We start from the raw sequence: 18,007 nt of genomic DNA, 5'->3' as shown, positions 1-18,007 counted from the left end.
GAGGGAGGAGGCTGGGGTCTGAGGGAGGAGGCTGGGTCTGAGGGAGGAGGCTGGGGTCTGAGGGAGGAGGCTGGGGTCTGAGGGAGGAGGCTGGGGTCTGCACTCCTAGATCTGAGGGAGGAGGCTGGGCCTGGAGCCCTGGGTCTGAGGGAGGAGGCTGGGGTCTGAGGGAGGAGGCTGGGGTCTGACTCCTGGGTCTGAGGGAGGAGGCTGGGGTCTGCACTCCTGGGTCTGATGGAGGAGGCTGGGTCTGAGGGAGGAGGCTGGGTCTGAGGGAGGAGGCTGGGGTCTGAGGGAGGAGGCTGGGGTCTGAGGGAGGAGGCTGGGTCTGAGGGAGGAGGCTGGGTCTGAGGGAGGAGGCTGGGTCTGAGGGAGGAGGCTGGGGCCCGGGCCGCATCAGCTGACAACCTACCATGTACACCAGAGCGTTTATTGGGCGTGGGGTGGGCAGAGCGGGGTTCACTGTCACAGACAGACACAAAGACACGCCCCTGCCCCAGGGACAGCCCCTTCCTCCCGCCTGCTCCCTTCCTGGGCGTCCTCCTCCTCGCACACCTCCCCAGATCTCTACATTGAAAGAGGGGTGTCAGTGAGGGAAGCACCCCGCATTTGGGGTAATTTAGCCCCCGAGGGGACACACTGAGAAACTGGTGGCAGCCGGATCTACCCAGGAGAATAAAGCGCCAGGACGGGGCGGGAGGCCCTGAAACCACCGCGGGAAGCCAGAGCCAGTGGACCTGAGCAGCCGCTGCTCAGACCGAGTCAGAAAGAGCACGGGGCGAGCCGAGCCACTTGGGCCATTTCCCTGGGCACTGTGCTAAGCTAGGGGCAAGGACAGGCCCGGCGAGTGTGCCGGCGAGGACGGGAGGGACGTAAGCAGCGGGGACGCTTGAAACCGCCATTTCCCCTCAGAAACGCTGGTGAGAATCAGTCCCTGGAATGGCGGGGTTGGTGGTTGGCCGAACCAACTTGGGAACTGCAGAATGACCAGGGGAGCCTTGGAACTAACAGATGACAACCACGAGTTTCTCTGGGTCGGGGACCAGCTGAATAATCTTGGGGTGGCCTGAGAATCCCTGGGGTCCTACGGAGAGGGGTGGAACCTCAAAACCACGAGAGAGAAAGGGGTTGACCGTCCAAATAAAGCCCTGAAAGGAGAGACTGGAAACCACTCGGGGGGACAAGCGGAGAGGCCTTGAAACTGCCGGTGAGCAGGCTCGCCCCTGGGGAGGCAGATGAGGAGGGAGGTCGGCTGACAGCACGGGAACGGGGGAGACTCGCATCCTAGGCCCCGGGCAGGGCCCAGAGGAGGGGATCCCTCCCCGCCGCCGCTCGGCCGGCGGGTCCTGAGCGGAGGTCTGGAAACTGCCAATCCGCGGGAGGCACGTGGTCAGTAGCCCCGGGCCGGGGGCGGGGGCCTGGGGGGCTGCACTGTGCTGTGCGTGGCGCCGTAGGAGGGCGGGGGCGCGGGGGGCGCTCCCGGGGGCTCGGCCTCGTCCTCCGCCTCGCTTTCGTCGCTGCCGGCCAGCTGGTCGTGGCCCACGAAGCCACACTTCTCCTCGCTCAGCTCCTCCGGCTCCGCCCACGGCTGCTTCTCCCCCGAAGCGAAGACCCCGTAGAAGATGACGCCCCCATAGTGCACCAGGGAGGCGATGAGAAACACGTACTGCCACTCCTCCCGAGTCTGGGGGGCAGACAACGCGGCAGGGGTCACAGAGGGAGGGGCGCACACCTGCCATCTCAGGAACTCTGCAGCCCGACACAGGAGGATGGCCAGCGTGGGCTGAGGAGGCCCTGTCTTTAAAAATACGGATATCCGGCTGGGCCTGGGTGGCGCACGCCTTTAATCCCAGCACTCGGGAGGCAGGGGCAGGCGCATCTCTGTGAGTTCGAGGCCAGCCTGGTCTACAGAGCGAGTGCCAGGACAGCCTCCAAAACAATGCAGAGAAACCCCGTCTCAAAAAAACAAACAAAAACATATATCCACGGGCTGAAAAGATAGCTCAGAGGGTAAGAGGGCTTACTGCTTTTACAGAAGACCCAAGTTCAATTCCCAGTGCCCGCATTAGGCAGCTCGCAACGGCCTGTAATTCCACGGAGTCAGATGCCCTCTGTGGACACAGCAGTCACGCTCACCAACACACAATTAAAATAAAGGGAGGCCAGGCGTGGTGGCGCACGCCTTTCATCCCCACTCAAGAAGCAGAGGCAGGTGGGTCTCTATGAGCTCGAGGCCTGCATGGTCTACACAGAGTTCCAGACCAGCCAGGGCCACATAGTGAGACTCTGATCAAAATAAATAAATAAATAAAAAGAAACAATAGGGTTGGTGAGATGACTCAGCAGGAAGAGGTCTGCCAACCCTGATGACCTGAATTCCACCCGGGACCCATACGGTGGGAAGAGTTAACCAACATACATCCCAGAGCACAAAATAGCTCACGCACGCTTCGTTACCAGAAAAGCTAATAAAAATGGATATTTTAGAAATAAAAGAAAATCTCTGAGGTCAGCCTGGTCTACAGATTGAGTTCCAGAACAGCCGGAGCTACACAGAGAAACCCTCTCTTAAAAAAAGAAAGAAAGGCCGGGCGTTGGTGGTGCACGCCTTTAATCCCAGCACTCGGGAGGCAGAGGCAGGCAGATCTCTGTGAGTTCGAGGCCAGCCTGGTCTACAGAGAGAGTTCCAGGGCAGCCTCCAAAGCCACAGAGAAACCCTGTCTCGAAAAACCAAAAAAAAGAAAGAAAGAAAGAAAGAAAGAAGGTAAGAGAGACAGACAGACAGAGAAGAAAGGAAGGCAGGCAGGAAATAAATAAAAGAGGAGGAAGGCTGGGTACCAGAAGGTTCCGGGCATCAATGGGAGGGCTGTACCAACCTTGTGCTTGGTCATGGCACCCACGATGATGGGACACACCATCCCAGACAGCGTGCCCACGCCATTGGAGATGCCCATCAAGATGCTGGCGTATCGAGGGGCAATGTCCAAGTGGTTCACGTTAAACCCTGGTGGGGTTTCAAGTCAGCAGCTGTCACACCAAATCCTCACTGCAGTGTCACGCCCACCCATCCTGTGCTCTTCTGAGGCACTCATTTAAGACAATCTGTGAATGTGTGTGTCTGTGTGAGGGTACGGTGTGTGGGTGCGGGGGCCAGAGGGGTCCACTCCTGGCAGTTGGGCAGGCTGGGAACCAAATTCAGGGCCTCTGAAGGAGTGGCAGATCCTCACTGCCACGACGTCTCCCTGGCTCCTGAGACGCCCATTTCAGGGCCTCAGCTGACTCCAGTCCCCCCCAGCTACCCATCGGGGTTCTCACCAGAGATGGCAAAGCCGCTGAAGCCCACAGCCAGGACCAGGAAGGAGATGGCCACCCCTTTGGAGTGTGAGTATCCGACCACCAGCAACAGCGTGGCTTCCATCCCGAAGCCTGCAAAGGGCCGTGTCTCCCGAGTCCCTGTGACCCCACCCACCGGCCACCCTGCCGCATCCCGGCCCCCTCTGACCTGCAGAAGACCTGATTCCAGTCCCGCCAAACCAGAGCAGACCCCACCTCCAAGACCCAGCCCCATCTGTGTCCTTGGGCCACTCAGCCTTAAAAGGACCCACTGTGGTCCTGTCTTCTGACTGGGGCAGCTCTGCAAGACCCAACTCCCCGTCTCTGAACCTTCGAGCTCACTTCTATGTCCCTACCACATAAGCAAGCCTGGAACCCCAGTCACACCCCCACCCCACTCCCAACCACCAGCTAGGTCCCCTCTCGGTCTGGAGTCCCTAGTCCCCACCCACGCACGACCTGTCTCCCCAAAGCCCAGCAATGACCATCTGGGGTTTTAGGGTTATATAGGTCTCAGATGATCCCCGTCCATAGCTACCCCTGCTCCCCTCCACCCCAGCTCCCAGACTGGGCTTTTTGTTGTTGTTTGGGGTTTTTTGTTTTGTTTTTTGTTTTTTGAGACAGGGTTTCTCTGTGTAGCCCTGGCTGTCCTGAAACTCGCTCTGTAGACCAGGCTGGCCTCCAACTCAGAGATCCTCCTGCCTCCGCCTCCCGAGTGCTGGGATGCGTGCTCTACCACCTGGCAAGACTAGTTTAAGTCTGGTTCTACCCAGCCTCATGGAGGCCCCCTCCCAGTTTAGTGTCCTCTCTACCCCACCTGGGGCTGTACTCGTCCGTCTGCCTTTCCACATGGTGGTCTTCAAACCTAACTTCCTGAAAGTGTTGCACACTGCCCTTGCCCCCCCTGGTGGGGTCAGGTCAGGCACACCCTGTATCCCCACCTCCACCCTGCCCATCAGCCCCGCCCCTCCGCTCCACCTGGGCCTCCACCCTGCCCATCAGCCCCGCCCCTCCGCTCCGCCTCGGCCTCCACCCTGCTCATCAGCCCCGCCCCTCCGCTCCGCCTGGGCCTCCACATCAGCCCTGCCCCTCCGCTCCGCCTGAGCCTCCACCCTGCTCATCAGCCCCGCCCCTCCGCTCCGCCTCGGCCTCCACCCTGCTCATCAGCCCCGCCCCTCCGCTCCGCCTCGGCCTCCACCCTGCTCATCAGCCCCGCCCCTCTGCTCCGCCTGAGCCTCCACCCTGCCCATCAGCCCCGCCCCTCTGCTCCGCCTGAGCCTCCACCCTGCCCATCAGCCCCGCCCCTCCGCTCCGCCTGGGCCTCCACCCTGCCCATCAGCCCCGCCCCTTCGCTCCGCCTGGGCCTCCACCCTGCCCATCAGCCCCGCCCCTCTGCTCCGCCTGAGCCTCCACCCTGCCCATCAGCCCCGCCCCTCTGCTCCGCCTCGGCCTCCACCCTGCCCATCAGCCCCGCCCCTCTGCTCCGCCTCGGCCTCGCCCACTCACCGCCACAGTTCATCAGCTTTCGCACATTGGTGGTGGACATTATGCGTCGGCTGCGCAGGAAGTCGGCGATCTGGCCTCCGATGGGCACGATGATGGTCATGACGAGGTGAGGCAGCGCCGACACCAGGCCCACCTGTGAGGACAGGCCAACGGGCAGCCACTCCCTCTGGGCGACTACAGCCTCCTCCTCCAGCCCTGCCTAGGGACGCAGGTACCCTCTCCTCTCCCCCGAGTCCCCTCCTCCTGCATCCCAACCTTGCTGATCTCAAAGCCGAACACTTCTTCAAAGTAGGCGGGCTGGGAAATGAGGAGCAGGTAGAAGGTCCAGCTGCGGCAGAAGTTGGCCACGATGATGGCGTAGACTGGCATGGATGTGAAGAAGCGCCTCCAGGGCGTGTTAAACTTCTGTGGGGGAGGGGAGGGGAGGGGAGACCGTGCTAGGACAGGTAGCAGGGCTTGGAACTTCATGTCCCTCAGGGACCCCACCGTAGCTCACGAAGCCTCCAGCATGGACCACGTCTTTACTCCTGGGGACTTAGGAGTTCTAAAAACCCAGCTTTAAGGTTGCATTGCAAGGTTGCAGGATGTCCTGACTCCAGAGAGGTTCAGATGCTGCTGTCCATGATAACCCATAAAGGTGAGCCCCGTAAAATGTCTCTTCAATCACCCCCACAAAGTTTAGCCATACCCACAGCAATATCTAGCAAAATCTCAAATTGTAACCCCCTGCTGCTTTTAACCTCATCCCTGGCTCTAGCTCAGGGTTAGGGCCACCGTGTACCACTCTGTGTCCAGTACCTGTCATCCTGAGCTCCATCCAGCCTAATCGCAATCTAGCCCGGCCGTTTTCCTTTTCTTTTTCTCTTCCATTGTTTTCAGTAGTGGGAATAAGACCCACAACCTCATGCTAGGCAAGCACTCTATGGAATCACCCCAGCCCCTCACTGGGGATTCCAGGCCAATGACCTACCATTGAGCTATACCTCTAACCCACTTTTCACTTTTGAAACAAGCTTCACTATGTTTCCTAGCCTGGTCTTGAACTCGCTTTACTGCCTGACCTCCTTGCAATCCTCCTCCTGCCCCAGCGCCTCCAGTAGCTGGGACGGCAGGCCTGCATCACCACGCCCCGCTCAGCCCCAGCCTTGTGCTGGGCAGTCCTGTCTCCTCTCCACCCCACCCAGCCCCGGAGCACCGCGACCGACCAACCGTGAGAGGGTTCATGAGCTTGGCGCTCTCTCCAATGGCATCCTCGATGTATTTGCGCTCCTCTTCTGAGATGCTAGGGTGCAGTGCGGGGGACTCGTAGGAGACGAGCAACCAGAACAGGTACCAAAAGATCCCAAAGCTGCCTGGGGGGGGGAGGGGAGAAGGATGACATCGGCCTCACTCACCCCCAGTGCCACCCAGAACCACGCATTCAAGTCCCTCACCATAGACATAGAAGACAGAGCTCCATCCCGAATACTGCACCAGCACCCCAGCCAGGGGCATGGCAACCACTGCCCCAGCGTAGGAACCTGAGGAGACAAGGGGCAGAGAGCTGGCCTGTCTTCCCTAGGTCCAGGAGAGCAGCCCCTCAGCCCTGGGACGTGCCAGCCTCATCTGAGATCGCAGCTCAGCCACTCACACACACAGGGGCCAGCCCCTTCATCTCACCACAAAAGGCTGTCGTCGCCAGCCGACTCCGTTCTAAGGGAGGAGCCCATTTGCTCCAGATGCCGTGGCAGGCAGGGTACGTGACCCCCTAGGGAGGGAGCACCGAGGTCAAAGAGAAGAGGCCAGGTCAGAGAGGGGAACGGGGCTCATGGGGCAGGCTTTACCTCCACCAGTCCCTGCAGGATCCTCACGAAAATGACACAGCCATAGTGGACACGGGCTGCTGAGGGGATCAACATATTTAGGGTAGAGGTAGCCACGATGGCAAAGCCAAAGACCCTGTGGAGAAGGCAGGAAGAGAGCCCAGACAGGGCAGACGCAGTGAGCTAGTCTCGTGGTCCTAGCCACCCAGCCCTCCCGCCAGCCCTGGGATTGTGCCCTTCCTGCCCGCAACAGAACTCAAGGCCACCTTTAAGATATGCCCTCAAACAAGGACCCTCCCAATTTGCTGGAGCCAAACCCCGGGCTACACCCTCTAACCCCACGTGCATGGCTGAAGGTCTGCCGCCTGGACACTCCACACTGTACCTGTTGGCTGCGAATTTCTGGCAGATAAACCCTCCAGGAATCTGAGTGACAATGTAGCCCCAGAAAAAGGAGCCGTGTATGAGGCCGACAGTCTCTGGATCCCAGTTGAACTGGGCTTTCTGTGGGTCAAAATACACATCAAAGTAGCCGCCCTCCAGACTCGACCCTCCACCAATCGGCAGCCACAGACTTAGTCCTCAGACAGTCACCGACGAGATCCGCCCCAGCCCAAATCAGAGCTCACTGCAGCTCCGCCCTCTACGTTGCCTACCTCTTCAGCTATAAGCGCGGCTGCTAGAAGCCTAGTGTTTGCTTGCTCACCTCAGAATTCCCTCCCTGAACACCCCCAGGAGTGGGGACGACTGCCTCCTGTTTGGTGACAGACCTGTATGGGGTCTAGGCAGGGCCAAGAAGCAACTAATTAGGGGCATTCCTTATTACATGGGAGCAAAGGATGGGGCTTCAGGTAAACTACAGAGCAAACTAAGGTTTTTTTTTTTTTCTGTTCCCAATCATGAGCGTGACTTCTATAGTACCCAAGTTAAAACAGTGTAAATCTGAGTGTGGAGGAAGCTTTAGGTGTGGGTCAGAACTAATCAGGTGGACAAAGGCGGAGACAACTTTGGAAAGGAGCTTGAGATAGGAGTGAAATTGTTTAAATGTCACCCAGGAACATAAACAGGGGACACGGCTGGAGGAGAACTGGCCACAAGGTCCAAAATGGACTGAGGTAATGAGAATCAAACCTAATCCCGGTGTGACGTTTCCTAATCTGGGATGGAAAGGGGTGGAGCTTTCTATCCGGGCAGGATTTAGGAAGGCGGGGACAGGGAGTAAGGTCAGATCTGTAGGGGGGCCACAGGATTATAGCTGGGAAGGAGTGTGACCTGGCCACGAATGACGTCACGGGCCGTGAGCAGGGCTCGCTAGAGCAGCTACCTGCACCACCACGTGGCCCCCGCGGTGGGTCGTGCTGTTGTTGACCATGGACACGATGGCCACGCCCAGGTTGCAGCGGATGCCGAAACTGATGCAGAAACCCAGACCGCTCATGATGGCAATGATATAGCGGCGAGGGAGGCCGAAGCAGGTGCAGTCCACCACCGGCGGGTCCCGCGTGTGCGTGGTCACCGGGCGCCCATCGGCGCTCAGCTCCAGCGTCTCCGCGCCTTCCTGACGCTTCTCCAGGAACCTGCAGGGCGTCGGGAAGCAAAGACTCAGCAGTCCAGGCCCCTCCTCCCAGAGACGCAGGGGATCCCGGCTTAACCTTGCTCTGCTGCCCTCACTAGGATGCAGGCGTCTCTGGACCTGACTTTCCCTCCAGGAACTCAGGCTGTCTCCTCCCTGTGACACAGGAGTGCATGGCAAAAACCACATCTCTTGTCAGACCCAGAATCCTGAGTCGGAATTCCTTCGGGTCCCAAGAGTCTAGGTCACCACCAGCTGTCTCCTGCCTCGATTCGACTCTCGGGTCAAGATCTTCAGTCACCTCCCCAGCCCTGTCTCTCCGCCAAGGAGTTATAGACTCTACACTACCCTTTGGAATCAAAGCGCAGGTGCCCGCAAGCCCCCAACACGAGCTCCAAGTTGGTCCCCTGCCCCCTCCGCAGACGCAGATCCGAGTCTATTTGAGTCAGCAAAGGTACAAAGGAGAGGCCTGGGCAAAGGTGTCAACAGAGCAGATGCTTCCCAGCGCCGTGGATATATTTACAGCCCCTCCCCCTGCCCGGTGCTTGCCCGGCCCTGCTTCTAGGCCCCAGCTGTGGGGCTGCAGCCCATTCCCACACATGTGGGTTTGGGGAGTTCCTCAGGGGTGAAGTCCAGCAGTCCGGCTTGGGCCCCCTGGGGAATCTGGGGTTCAGACTGTCAGCCTGGGGAAGTGAGGACTGGTGTCCTGGCAAGGGACAGATGGCCCTGGTAGGGAGATTGGCGCATTCACTCCCCAGCGTGACTCTCGCCTCCGCCCGATCTGCATCCAGGATTGAGTCTGTGATGATGGATAGGGCTCATGGAGGGGCTGTCTCCCAGCCAGAGAGAGGCTGCTGGAGGCAGGGGGCCTGACCTGGAGACGGGGAGGAGAGACCAGAGAGGTGGGAGACGGCTGAGTGGACAGACAAAGAGCTACGGGACAGAAGCATGGGGGGGGGGGATAGAGGACCAGCCTGAGACTGGGGGAGGGGCTAGTGAAAGGCTGGAGACTGAGAGAGAGACAGACAGACAGACAGACAGAGACACACAGAGAGAGAGACAGTGACAGACAGAGAGAGACAGACAGAGAGAGACTGAGAGACAGTGACAGAGAGACAGACAGACAGAAACACAGAGAGAGAGACAGACAGAGACAGAGAGACAGAGACAGAGAGAGAGACAGAGACAGACAGAGAGGGACAGAGACAGAGAGAGAGACTGAGAGACAGACACAGAGAGAGAGACAGTGACAGAGAGACAGACAGAGAGAGAGACAGACAGAGAGAGAGAGAGACAGAGAGAGACAGAGACAGAGAGAGAGACAGTGACAGAGAGACAGACAGAGAGAGAGACAGACAGAGAGAGACAGAGACAGAGAGAGAGACAGACAGAGAGAGACAGAGACAGACAGAAAGACAGAGAGAGACACAGACAGAGAGAGAGACAAAGACAGAGAGACAGACAGAGAGAGAGACAGACAGAGACAGAGACAGAGAGAGAGACAGACAGAGAGAGAGACAGAGACAGACAGAAAGACAGAGAGAGAGAGAGACAGACAGAGAGACAGAGAGAGGAACCAAAGGATAGAGTGGTCCAGAGAGTAAGAAACTAGAGCGGGGAGATGACAGAGACCTAGAGACAAGGAGGAGAGAGGGTCAGAGAACTAGAGAAAGACAGACAGAGGCTCAGGGAGAGAATAGGGACTGACTGACATTCAAGTAAGAGACACAGAGGTGGGGTGAGGAGGTCAGAGCCTGATATTGAAATGGAGAGATGAGGAGACTTGGAGGACAAGCCATCTGAGGCGGGTGAGGCGCCTGAAGTGCGGGGATACTGAGTTCACCGTGGCCCTCTGAGGCGGGTAAGCAACCAGGGCATCAGGCCGGATCCCAGGAAGGGGTGAGAACAGATGGAGGCGAGGGAGACAGGGACGGGGGAGGAGAGAACAGCCAGACGGGCTGGGGGGAAGGGGGACCAAAGAACACGCCACAGCCCCATCCCGAGACTTGAGGAGGCGGGGGAGTGGGCAAGGGGTGGGGCGGAGACCAGCATGGCAGTTCACACCTGCAACCCCAGCACTCTTTAGGCTGAGGCAGGAGGACTGTCGTGAAGTGAAGACCAGCCTGGGCGACAGAGACAAGGAGAGCAGGACGCAGCCCCGTCTGCAGTGTTTGCCGCGCGTGTAGGAAGGTCTCTACCCTCAGCACTGCACACCAGGCATATCAGAACACATCTGTAACTGCAACACTTAGAGGCAGAAGCAGGGGGATCAGGAGCTCAGGGCCATCCTTGGCTACGTAGCTGAAGCCAGCCTGCTTTACCAGACTTTGTCTCAACAACTCAAGCCACATGGTGGCGCTCGCCTTTAGTCACAGAGCTCTGAGTTCCAGGCCAGCCTGGTCTACATAGACAGGGATGCATGAGAGCCTGCCCAAAAAAAATAAAAGAGGGGCTTGGGGACAGAAAGAGAGATGGCGCAGAGAGTGCCCACGGAAGGAAGAGAAAGAGGGAGTCCAAGACCTGGGAAGGAACGCTTCCAGAACGACCAAACCGGGCGTGCGCCCCTCCGTAGCACATTTCCTACCTGTGACACTGATTCCTGATACCTGACTGACTCTGAAACTGCAGGTGTGGGTCCAGCCCCAGACTTTTGATATTTGTTGTTTGTGTTGGATGGCAGACCTAAGACAAGCTGTTCAAGCAGGGATTCTGAGTATCAGACAAGAGCAGAATACAGCCATCACTGCGGGAGCAGGTGGGACCAGGCGGTGCGTGCTTGTAATCCCGGCACTGCGGAGATGGAGGCCAGGTGATCGGGAGCCCAAGGGTCAGCCTGGGCTACTGGACACCTTGTCTCAAAATAACAAGAGTCATAGAGAAGCCCCAACCAGGCCAAGGACTTGGTGAGGGAACGTGTCCCTTAGGGTGGAGTTTCCCCGATCTCAACTGCTCTCTCTAGATACCTGTCCACTCCCTCATCCTATGCCTCGGTAGCTGCCTGGTTTCTTCTTATTATAGAAGTAGGAAATTGAGACTCCAAAAACAGATGTCACAGGTCCAAGGTCACACCAAAGGAAAGCAACTCGGTGTGGTCCATTCCTGGCCCCCAGCATTGCCCTGCCCAGAACTTGGCTGAAAGAAACAAGACCCCTGTCTCCTGGCTCTTCTTCTCTGTCCAAGAGAAGCCCCCACCCCCAGCTAGTATCACTCATCTCCACCTTCAGGAGCATCTGTGGGCTCTTAGCTCTCGTCCCAGGCTTGGGAAGAATGACCTGCGTTCCAATGATGATGTTCCTCAGCCGTGGATGCCCCCACTGTCAAAGTGAATTCTGGATTTTTGTGAGCAAATAAAAGCTTGCCCCTCCCCAGTTTTCTGCTGCTTCTCCTGGGGTCTCTGAGTTTGGAGAGGGAAGGCAAGGCCCAGAAGGGGAATGGAGAGCCGGGGAGAGGCCGGAGGAACACCTCCCTCCTGCCATCACTCCCTCCAGCCCCCTCCACCGGCGTGTCTTTCTCCCGCTGCTCCCCTGACTTCACGCTGGTGTATTTTGAGAAACTCGTGAAAGGAGGCGAGAAAAAAGGGTGGGGAGGGGCTGGGAATTGGAAAATGGAGAGAGAGGTGAGGCTGTCTCGGCTGCCCTCCCCCCACGGCACCCTCCTGCCTCCCTCTGTCCACCTTATCCCTCCCGTGCTACCAGAGGGTGGGGTGGACTTTGGATGGAGGAGGCGAGCTGGACTACCAGGCTAACACTGGACGCAGGTGGCCCAGTGGCATGGACTGGGACCATGTATGGACCAGGGCACTGATGGAGGAAGCAGGGTCTAAGGGCACCATGCCCACGAGGCCATCTCCTCCCCGCACTGTGGACAGATATTTTTAGGCTTCTCAAGAGCTGAGTAATTTCTCTGACTTAGAGCCAGAGCTGGGGTTGGGGGTGAGAGGCTGGGAGGTGTCCAGGCTACCTCAGGGGACACTGGGGTCACTGGAATCACGGCTCTGGGTGGGAGCATATCTCACCCAGTTCCAGCCTGGATCCCGTGGGAAGTCCATATTACTCCCCAAGATTAATTTGGTTTTGTGGCCTGAAACTCCCTCACCGCCCTGGAACCTGGGATACCCCAGCTTTTTCCTCTCAGCTTAACCCCCCTCAAGGACAAGAACCAACAGCCCCAATCCGCTTTAGCTCCAGATTAAACGCCTCTAGGGACAGAACCTGAGAAGGAGGATAGATGGAGAGAGCCAGATTGGGAAAATAGCAGTGCCGGGGAACGGTGGGAGATTCCAGGAGAGGCAGAGATCAAAGTGGAGAGCAGAGGCCGGGAGAAGGGAGGGCTGGGGAGCGCAAGGGGCGCAGAGTCAGGACCGATGGGCATTAGTGAGGGGATTGAGACCCACAGATAGGGGGAGGAGGAACCCAGAGAGAGGAGACCTAAAGTCAAAAGACAGGGGAAAGGTGGAGAGTCAGAGAAGAGGGAGGATACTCGATCTCAAAGAAAGAGGCAAGCCCCGGTGAGATAGGTGCAGGGGCAAAGATGATGGACCAGGCTGGCTAGGAGAACAGCATCCACAGGACAGAATCCTGAACAGATGGGTGGGCCTTCCGCACCATGCCGGGATGTCATGTCTCTTCTCCCTCTGTCCGTCTGCTCCGGGTGCAGTGGGGGCGTCCTCACCCTTCCCCTCCCAGGAACCCCACCAGGCTCACCGGTGCAGCCTCCCCAGGGCGCGCCCCGCCAGCTTCCGAAACTCCTCCTGCCGGAACTCCATGGTGGCTGTGCCCACGCGGGTCCCCTACCGATCCCCCCGCCCGCGGGCCCGGGCGGCCGCGTCCGGGATCCCGGGGTCCGCCCCGGCCCGGCCCGGCCCCGCAGCTCCGCTCGGGGGGAACCAGGCTGAGAGTGCCAGCTGCCCGGGGCTGTAGCGGGACTCAACGTCGGGGGGCGGGGCGGGGCGGGGCATTCACGCCCACCCAACGAGGCCCCACCCCTTGCAGACAGGACCCGCCCTCTCCTTCCTCCTTCCACCCGCCTACCTGGGGGCTTTTAGGCCAGTCGGCTAGGCCCCAAGCCTTACAGGCTAGACCCTCCTCTCCTTCAGTTCTCCCGGCCTAGAGCCCCCAACCTGACCATCTCAAGGCCACGCCCCTGGGATTAAACTCTGAATTATCTCGTGCCTCGCTACAATCCAGTTCCCCAGTTACTCTGCCTGGTCCATGCTCTCTGGGTCCCTCCTTCCCAGAGCTCTGCACTCCTGAGCTCATTTCCCCATCCGATCTTTGGCTTTCTTATTTTCTTTACCTTGAAAAAACATTTTTTTTGAGCCGCGACTTGGGGAGGCAGAGACCCTGTCTCAAAAAAACAAAATAAGCAAACAAAAAACACGTGAGTGATGGTGGCGCACACCTTTAATCCCAGCACTCAGGAGATGGAGGCAGGCGGATCTCTGAGCACGAGGCCAGCCTGGTCTATAGAGCAAGTTCGAGGACAGCCAGGGCTACACAGAGAAACCAAAATAAAATAAGTTGGGTTTTTTGTTTTGTTTTGTTTTAAGACTGGGCGTGGTGGCACACGCTGTTCACTCAGCAATTGGTAGGTAGAGGCAGATGAATCTCTGAGTTCAAGACCAGCCTGGTCTACAGCGCAAGTTCCAGGACAGTCAGGGCTACACAGAGAAACCCTGTCTCGAAAAACAAACAAATGATGATGATGATGATGATTCTATATATGAGTGTTTTGTCAACATGTCTATCTGTGCACTACTTACATGCCTAGTGGTCGTGCACACCTAAAAATAGCATTTAATCCCCTGGAACTGGAGTTGTGAGCCGCCACGTGTGTGCTGGGAACAGAACCCAGGACCTCTGGAATTACCAAAGAGATATCTCTCCGGCCCCTTCTTTCCTGTGTGTGTGTGTGTTTGTTTTTTTGTGTTTTTTTGGTCATATTTGAAATTGGATCCAGATCCCCACACATTAGGCAAGCCTCCAGCCCTCACTCTGTAGCTCAGGCTGGCCTTGAACTTATGATCCTCCTGCTGCAGCTACACAGGTCCCTGGACTACACTGGCTTTCCCGTATGTTTCAGATCCCACTATTCCCCTTGAGTTCTGCTTTTCCTCGGGACTTATGGGCACGCACCCCATCCTTCTCTTCCCTCGCCTTGGAATTCTGCGCTACACCTAGGCCCACCACACTGCCCTTGGTGCCCGGTGGTTCCCTCCACACTACCCTAGGAGATCCCCAGGCTCTATGACACTCTTTTTTTTTTTTTTTTTTTTTTGGTTTTGGTTTTTTGGTTTTTTGAGACAGGGTTTGTCTGTGGCTTTGGAGGCTGTCCTGGAACTCGCTCTTGTAGACCAGGCTGGCCTCGAACTCACAGAGATCCACCTGCCTCTGCCTCCCAAGTGCTGGGATTAAAGGCGTGTGCCACCAACGCCCGGCTCTATGACACTCTTTTGAGTCTGCGCCCCATCAGCTGAGTCTGATCTCCTCTAAGTTCTACTCCCGCCCCCCAGATGTGTCCCTCTGCTCCTGTGGACATGCTAAATTCTGTCTCTGCCTTCTGGGGCCTGGCTCCTCCCCTTTAGTCCCTGCCATCTGGGGCCTGGCTCCTCCCCTTTAGTCCGTCTCCTCCCCCCAAGTCTATCCCAGTTGTGACTTCCACTCCAGCCCCAGGACCCGTCCCCGCCCGTTCCAGTCCCACACTATGTGGGGAACCCCAGCTCTCCGGTGGCTCTGAAACCCTGAAGCCCGCCAGGCCAACACTTTTCCCGGTCACCCCCAGCTCCAGGCCTCAGCAGGGAGCTGGTTTCCCCACCGCCTCTTGCCCCCGCGTGTCGGGCCACAAATGCATTTGGGATTAAATTTTCATGATGCGGCCCAGGAGGGGACGAGAGAAGCCGATCGAGCGGCAGGCGGGCGCGGAAGAGCTCAGTCGAGTCCCGGGGGAGGAGGGAGGCCGGCGAGCCGCGCACACGCGCCACCTGGTGGCTGTAGAGTCACCGACTGTGTGCGGAGGAGGCGTCCGCGGCTCCCGGCCAGGTGTGAGGGAGGAGCAGATGGTGAGGAGGAGGGTGTGGGAAGGGGGCCCCGCCGCTGCCAATTCTCCGGGCCGGCGCCCGCACCATCACCATGGCGACGGAGGAAGGAGGAACGCACCCAGCCTCAAGCTTTTTCAGGACCTGGCAACTAGTCCTCGGTTGCCCAGGGAGGACCTCAGTCTGGACTACACACCCCAGGGACCTTTGCACCCCACGTTTCTACTTGCCAACGGCTTCTAGTTATGGTTGTCCTTGCTATAAGAAGCCCTAAAGTCCAAGGCTTCCTTGCGCCCTCATGTGGGCAGGACTTTCCAGTTTGTTTGCCCGCATTCTAGGGCAGGACGGATCTCCTATTGCACAGACTAGCCTGGAATCTGTCATCCTCCTGCCTCACCCTCTCAGGAATGTTACTGCAGGCGTACCCACCAAGCTTGGCTACGTGCTAGACAGACTTCTGACTTTACCAACTTTTCTCAGAAGTTGTATATACTCCCCCCCCACCCCCCAGACAGAGTTTCTCTGTGTAACAGCTCTGGAACTGATTTCGTAGACCAGGCTGGCCTCGAACTCACAGAGATCCTCCTGCCTCTGCCTCCTGAGTGCTGAGATTAAAGGCGTGCGCCACCAATGGGCCGGCCGTTGTAATTTTTTGACACAGGATTTTTCTGTGTAGCTCTACCTCTCCTGGAACTCGATGTGTAGACCAAACTGGCTTTGAACTTAGAGATCCCACTGTTCTGCCTCCCAAGGAGGATTAAAGGCATGCACCACCAGACACCCTGTCTGGAAAAACAAAAAAAAAGAAAAAATCAAGTCAGGCAGTGGCGCATATATATGCCTGGAAATGGTGGCTTTTCATTCTAGTCCTCGGGAGGCAGAGGCAGAATTATATTATCTCTGTGTTCAAGGTCAGCCTGGTCTACAGTTCCAGGATAGGTAGAGCTACACAGAGAAATACTGCCTTGAAAAAACAAACAAAGGAAACCTAAAAACTACACACACACACACACACACACACACACACACATATATATTTGGGGGTGGAGAGATGTTTTAGTAGTTAAGAGCATTTGAAGAGGAGCCAGGTTCAGTTCCAATCACCCTTACAAAGGCTCATAAGAGGAGGATCTGGCTCCTTTTGAATTCAGCAGGTACCAGACAGCATACATACAGGTAAACCACTGACACATAGATAAATCAGGTGTGTGTGTGTGTGTGTGTGTGTGTGTGTGTGTGTGTGTGTTCGGGCAGGCATGCCACAGGGCACCTGTGGAAGTTGGAGGACAATTTTGGGGAGTCAGTTCTCTCGACCATGTGGTTCCTGGAATGGATCTCCAGTCATCAGGCTCGGAAGCAAGTGGCTTTACCCATCAGATCATCTGGACTGCCAGGAGTGATGTTTTAAATATCTTTAGCTGCATGTATTCTTCTTTCTCCCTTTGCAGGGCCAGCCTGCCCCAGGACAGGGAATCTCAGAGCACATTTGAAATAAATGTGTTTGGATCTGAGACAAGGTAATGGCCTGTCCTTTCTCAAGAGTCAGCTTTTGGCACTGGAGAGATGAGTCAGTGTTTAAGAACACTTGTGGCAGGGCCCTGGCGTTGGTGGTGCACTCCTTTAATCCCAGCACTCGGGAGGCAGAGGCAGGTGGATCTCTGTGAGTTCGAGACCAGCCTGGACTACCAAGCGAGTTCCAGGACAACCTCCAAAGCCACAGAGAAACCCTGTCTCGAAAAACCAAAAAAAAAAAAGAACACTTGTGGCTCTTGCAGAGGAACCAGGGTTCGGTTCCCAACACCCACATGGTGGTTCACAACCACCTGTAACTCCAGGTCCGGGGATGCAATCAATACCTTCTGACCTCCACAGGAGGTCACATACAATACATATAGACAAAACTGTCATAAATGTAAAAATAAATAAATCTCAAAAGAAAAGGTCAGGTTTCAACATCATAAAACAGCACGTAATAATTTACCAATATAACTGACATTACAGCATGGGTGTGGAGCTTGGAAAAGTACCTCAGTTGCAGGAGAGCTTGTCTAGCATGTGTGAAGTTCTGGGTTTGGTCCCCAGCTACATAAACCAATGTAGTGGTGCAAGCTAAAATCCCATCACTTTAGGGGAGGCAGGAGGATCGGTGTGTTCAAAGTCATCCTCAGCTTTGCTTCAAACCAGCCTGGGCTATATGAGGCTTTTTCTTTAATCAGAGAAAAAAAAGAGAAAAATAAAGAAAAATAAAGGGAGGGGCAGTTACCTGAAGTGTTACTCAATGGTACAACAAATGTATGCCAGACATTGTTTTTCCAGGGTTTCTCTGTAGCCCTGGCTGTTCTGGAACTGTGTACACCGGCTGACCTCAGATTCAGAGATCTGCCTGCCTCTGCCTCCCAAGTGCTGGGCCTGAAGGTGTGCACCGCCGCCCGTCCCGCATACGCTTGACATTAGAGGCCCTGGGCACCCTCAGCACTAAAGAAGTGAGGGGTGCTGGGAGTGTCCCACAAGAGGGGACAGCACGTGTGGAGTCAGGAGGAAGTGAAGCCGGGGGCTTGGGGACCTTGACTTGGGTGTGCCTGTGACAGGAAGCTGAACCCCAGGGTGGATACAGGTCATGGAGTACAGGCCAAAGACCCTAGAGACGCTGCTTGAGTGCGCTCCACGAGAGCACCCACGGTCCAGGGGCGGCTTGTTAGTGACCCCGAAGATGGGGGCACAGAGCAGGCAGCGGCGGCACGGCGGGACACATTCTGTGGG

General features: G+C 57.0%; 1 protein-coding gene across 1 annotated transcript; it reads right to left on the bottom strand.

The window, feature by feature from the left end:
- Nucleotides 1-416: 416 nt before the first annotated feature.
- Nucleotides 417-13,096, bottom strand: Slc17a7 (solute carrier family 17 member 7). Its single transcript, XM_013124290.3, has 12 exons — nt 12,918-13,096; nt 7,966-8,218; nt 7,027-7,145; nt 6,663-6,777; nt 6,499-6,586; nt 6,273-6,359; nt 6,049-6,191; nt 5,095-5,244; nt 4,840-4,972; nt 3,316-3,426; nt 2,877-3,004; nt 417-1,684 (listed from the first exon to the last, which is right to left on the bottom strand). The coding sequence occupies exons 1-12, from the start codon at nt 12,977-12,979 to the stop codon at nt 1,391-1,393; spliced, it is 1,683 nt and encodes a 560-aa protein (XP_012979744.1). The 5' UTR covers nt 12,980-13,096; the 3' UTR covers nt 417-1,390.
- Between the last annotated feature and the right edge of the window lie 4,911 nt (nt 13,097-18,007).

This window comes from Mesocricetus auratus, unplaced genomic scaffold, assembly GCF_017639785.1.
Source record: "Mesocricetus auratus isolate SY011 unplaced genomic scaffold, BCM_Maur_2.0 Super-Scaffold_100054, whole genome shotgun sequence".
NCBI classification, from domain to species: domain Eukaryota; kingdom Metazoa; phylum Chordata; class Mammalia; order Rodentia; family Cricetidae; genus Mesocricetus; species Mesocricetus auratus.
Note: the sequence above shows the minus strand (reverse complement) of the source record. Positions and strands in the feature narration are given on the sequence as shown.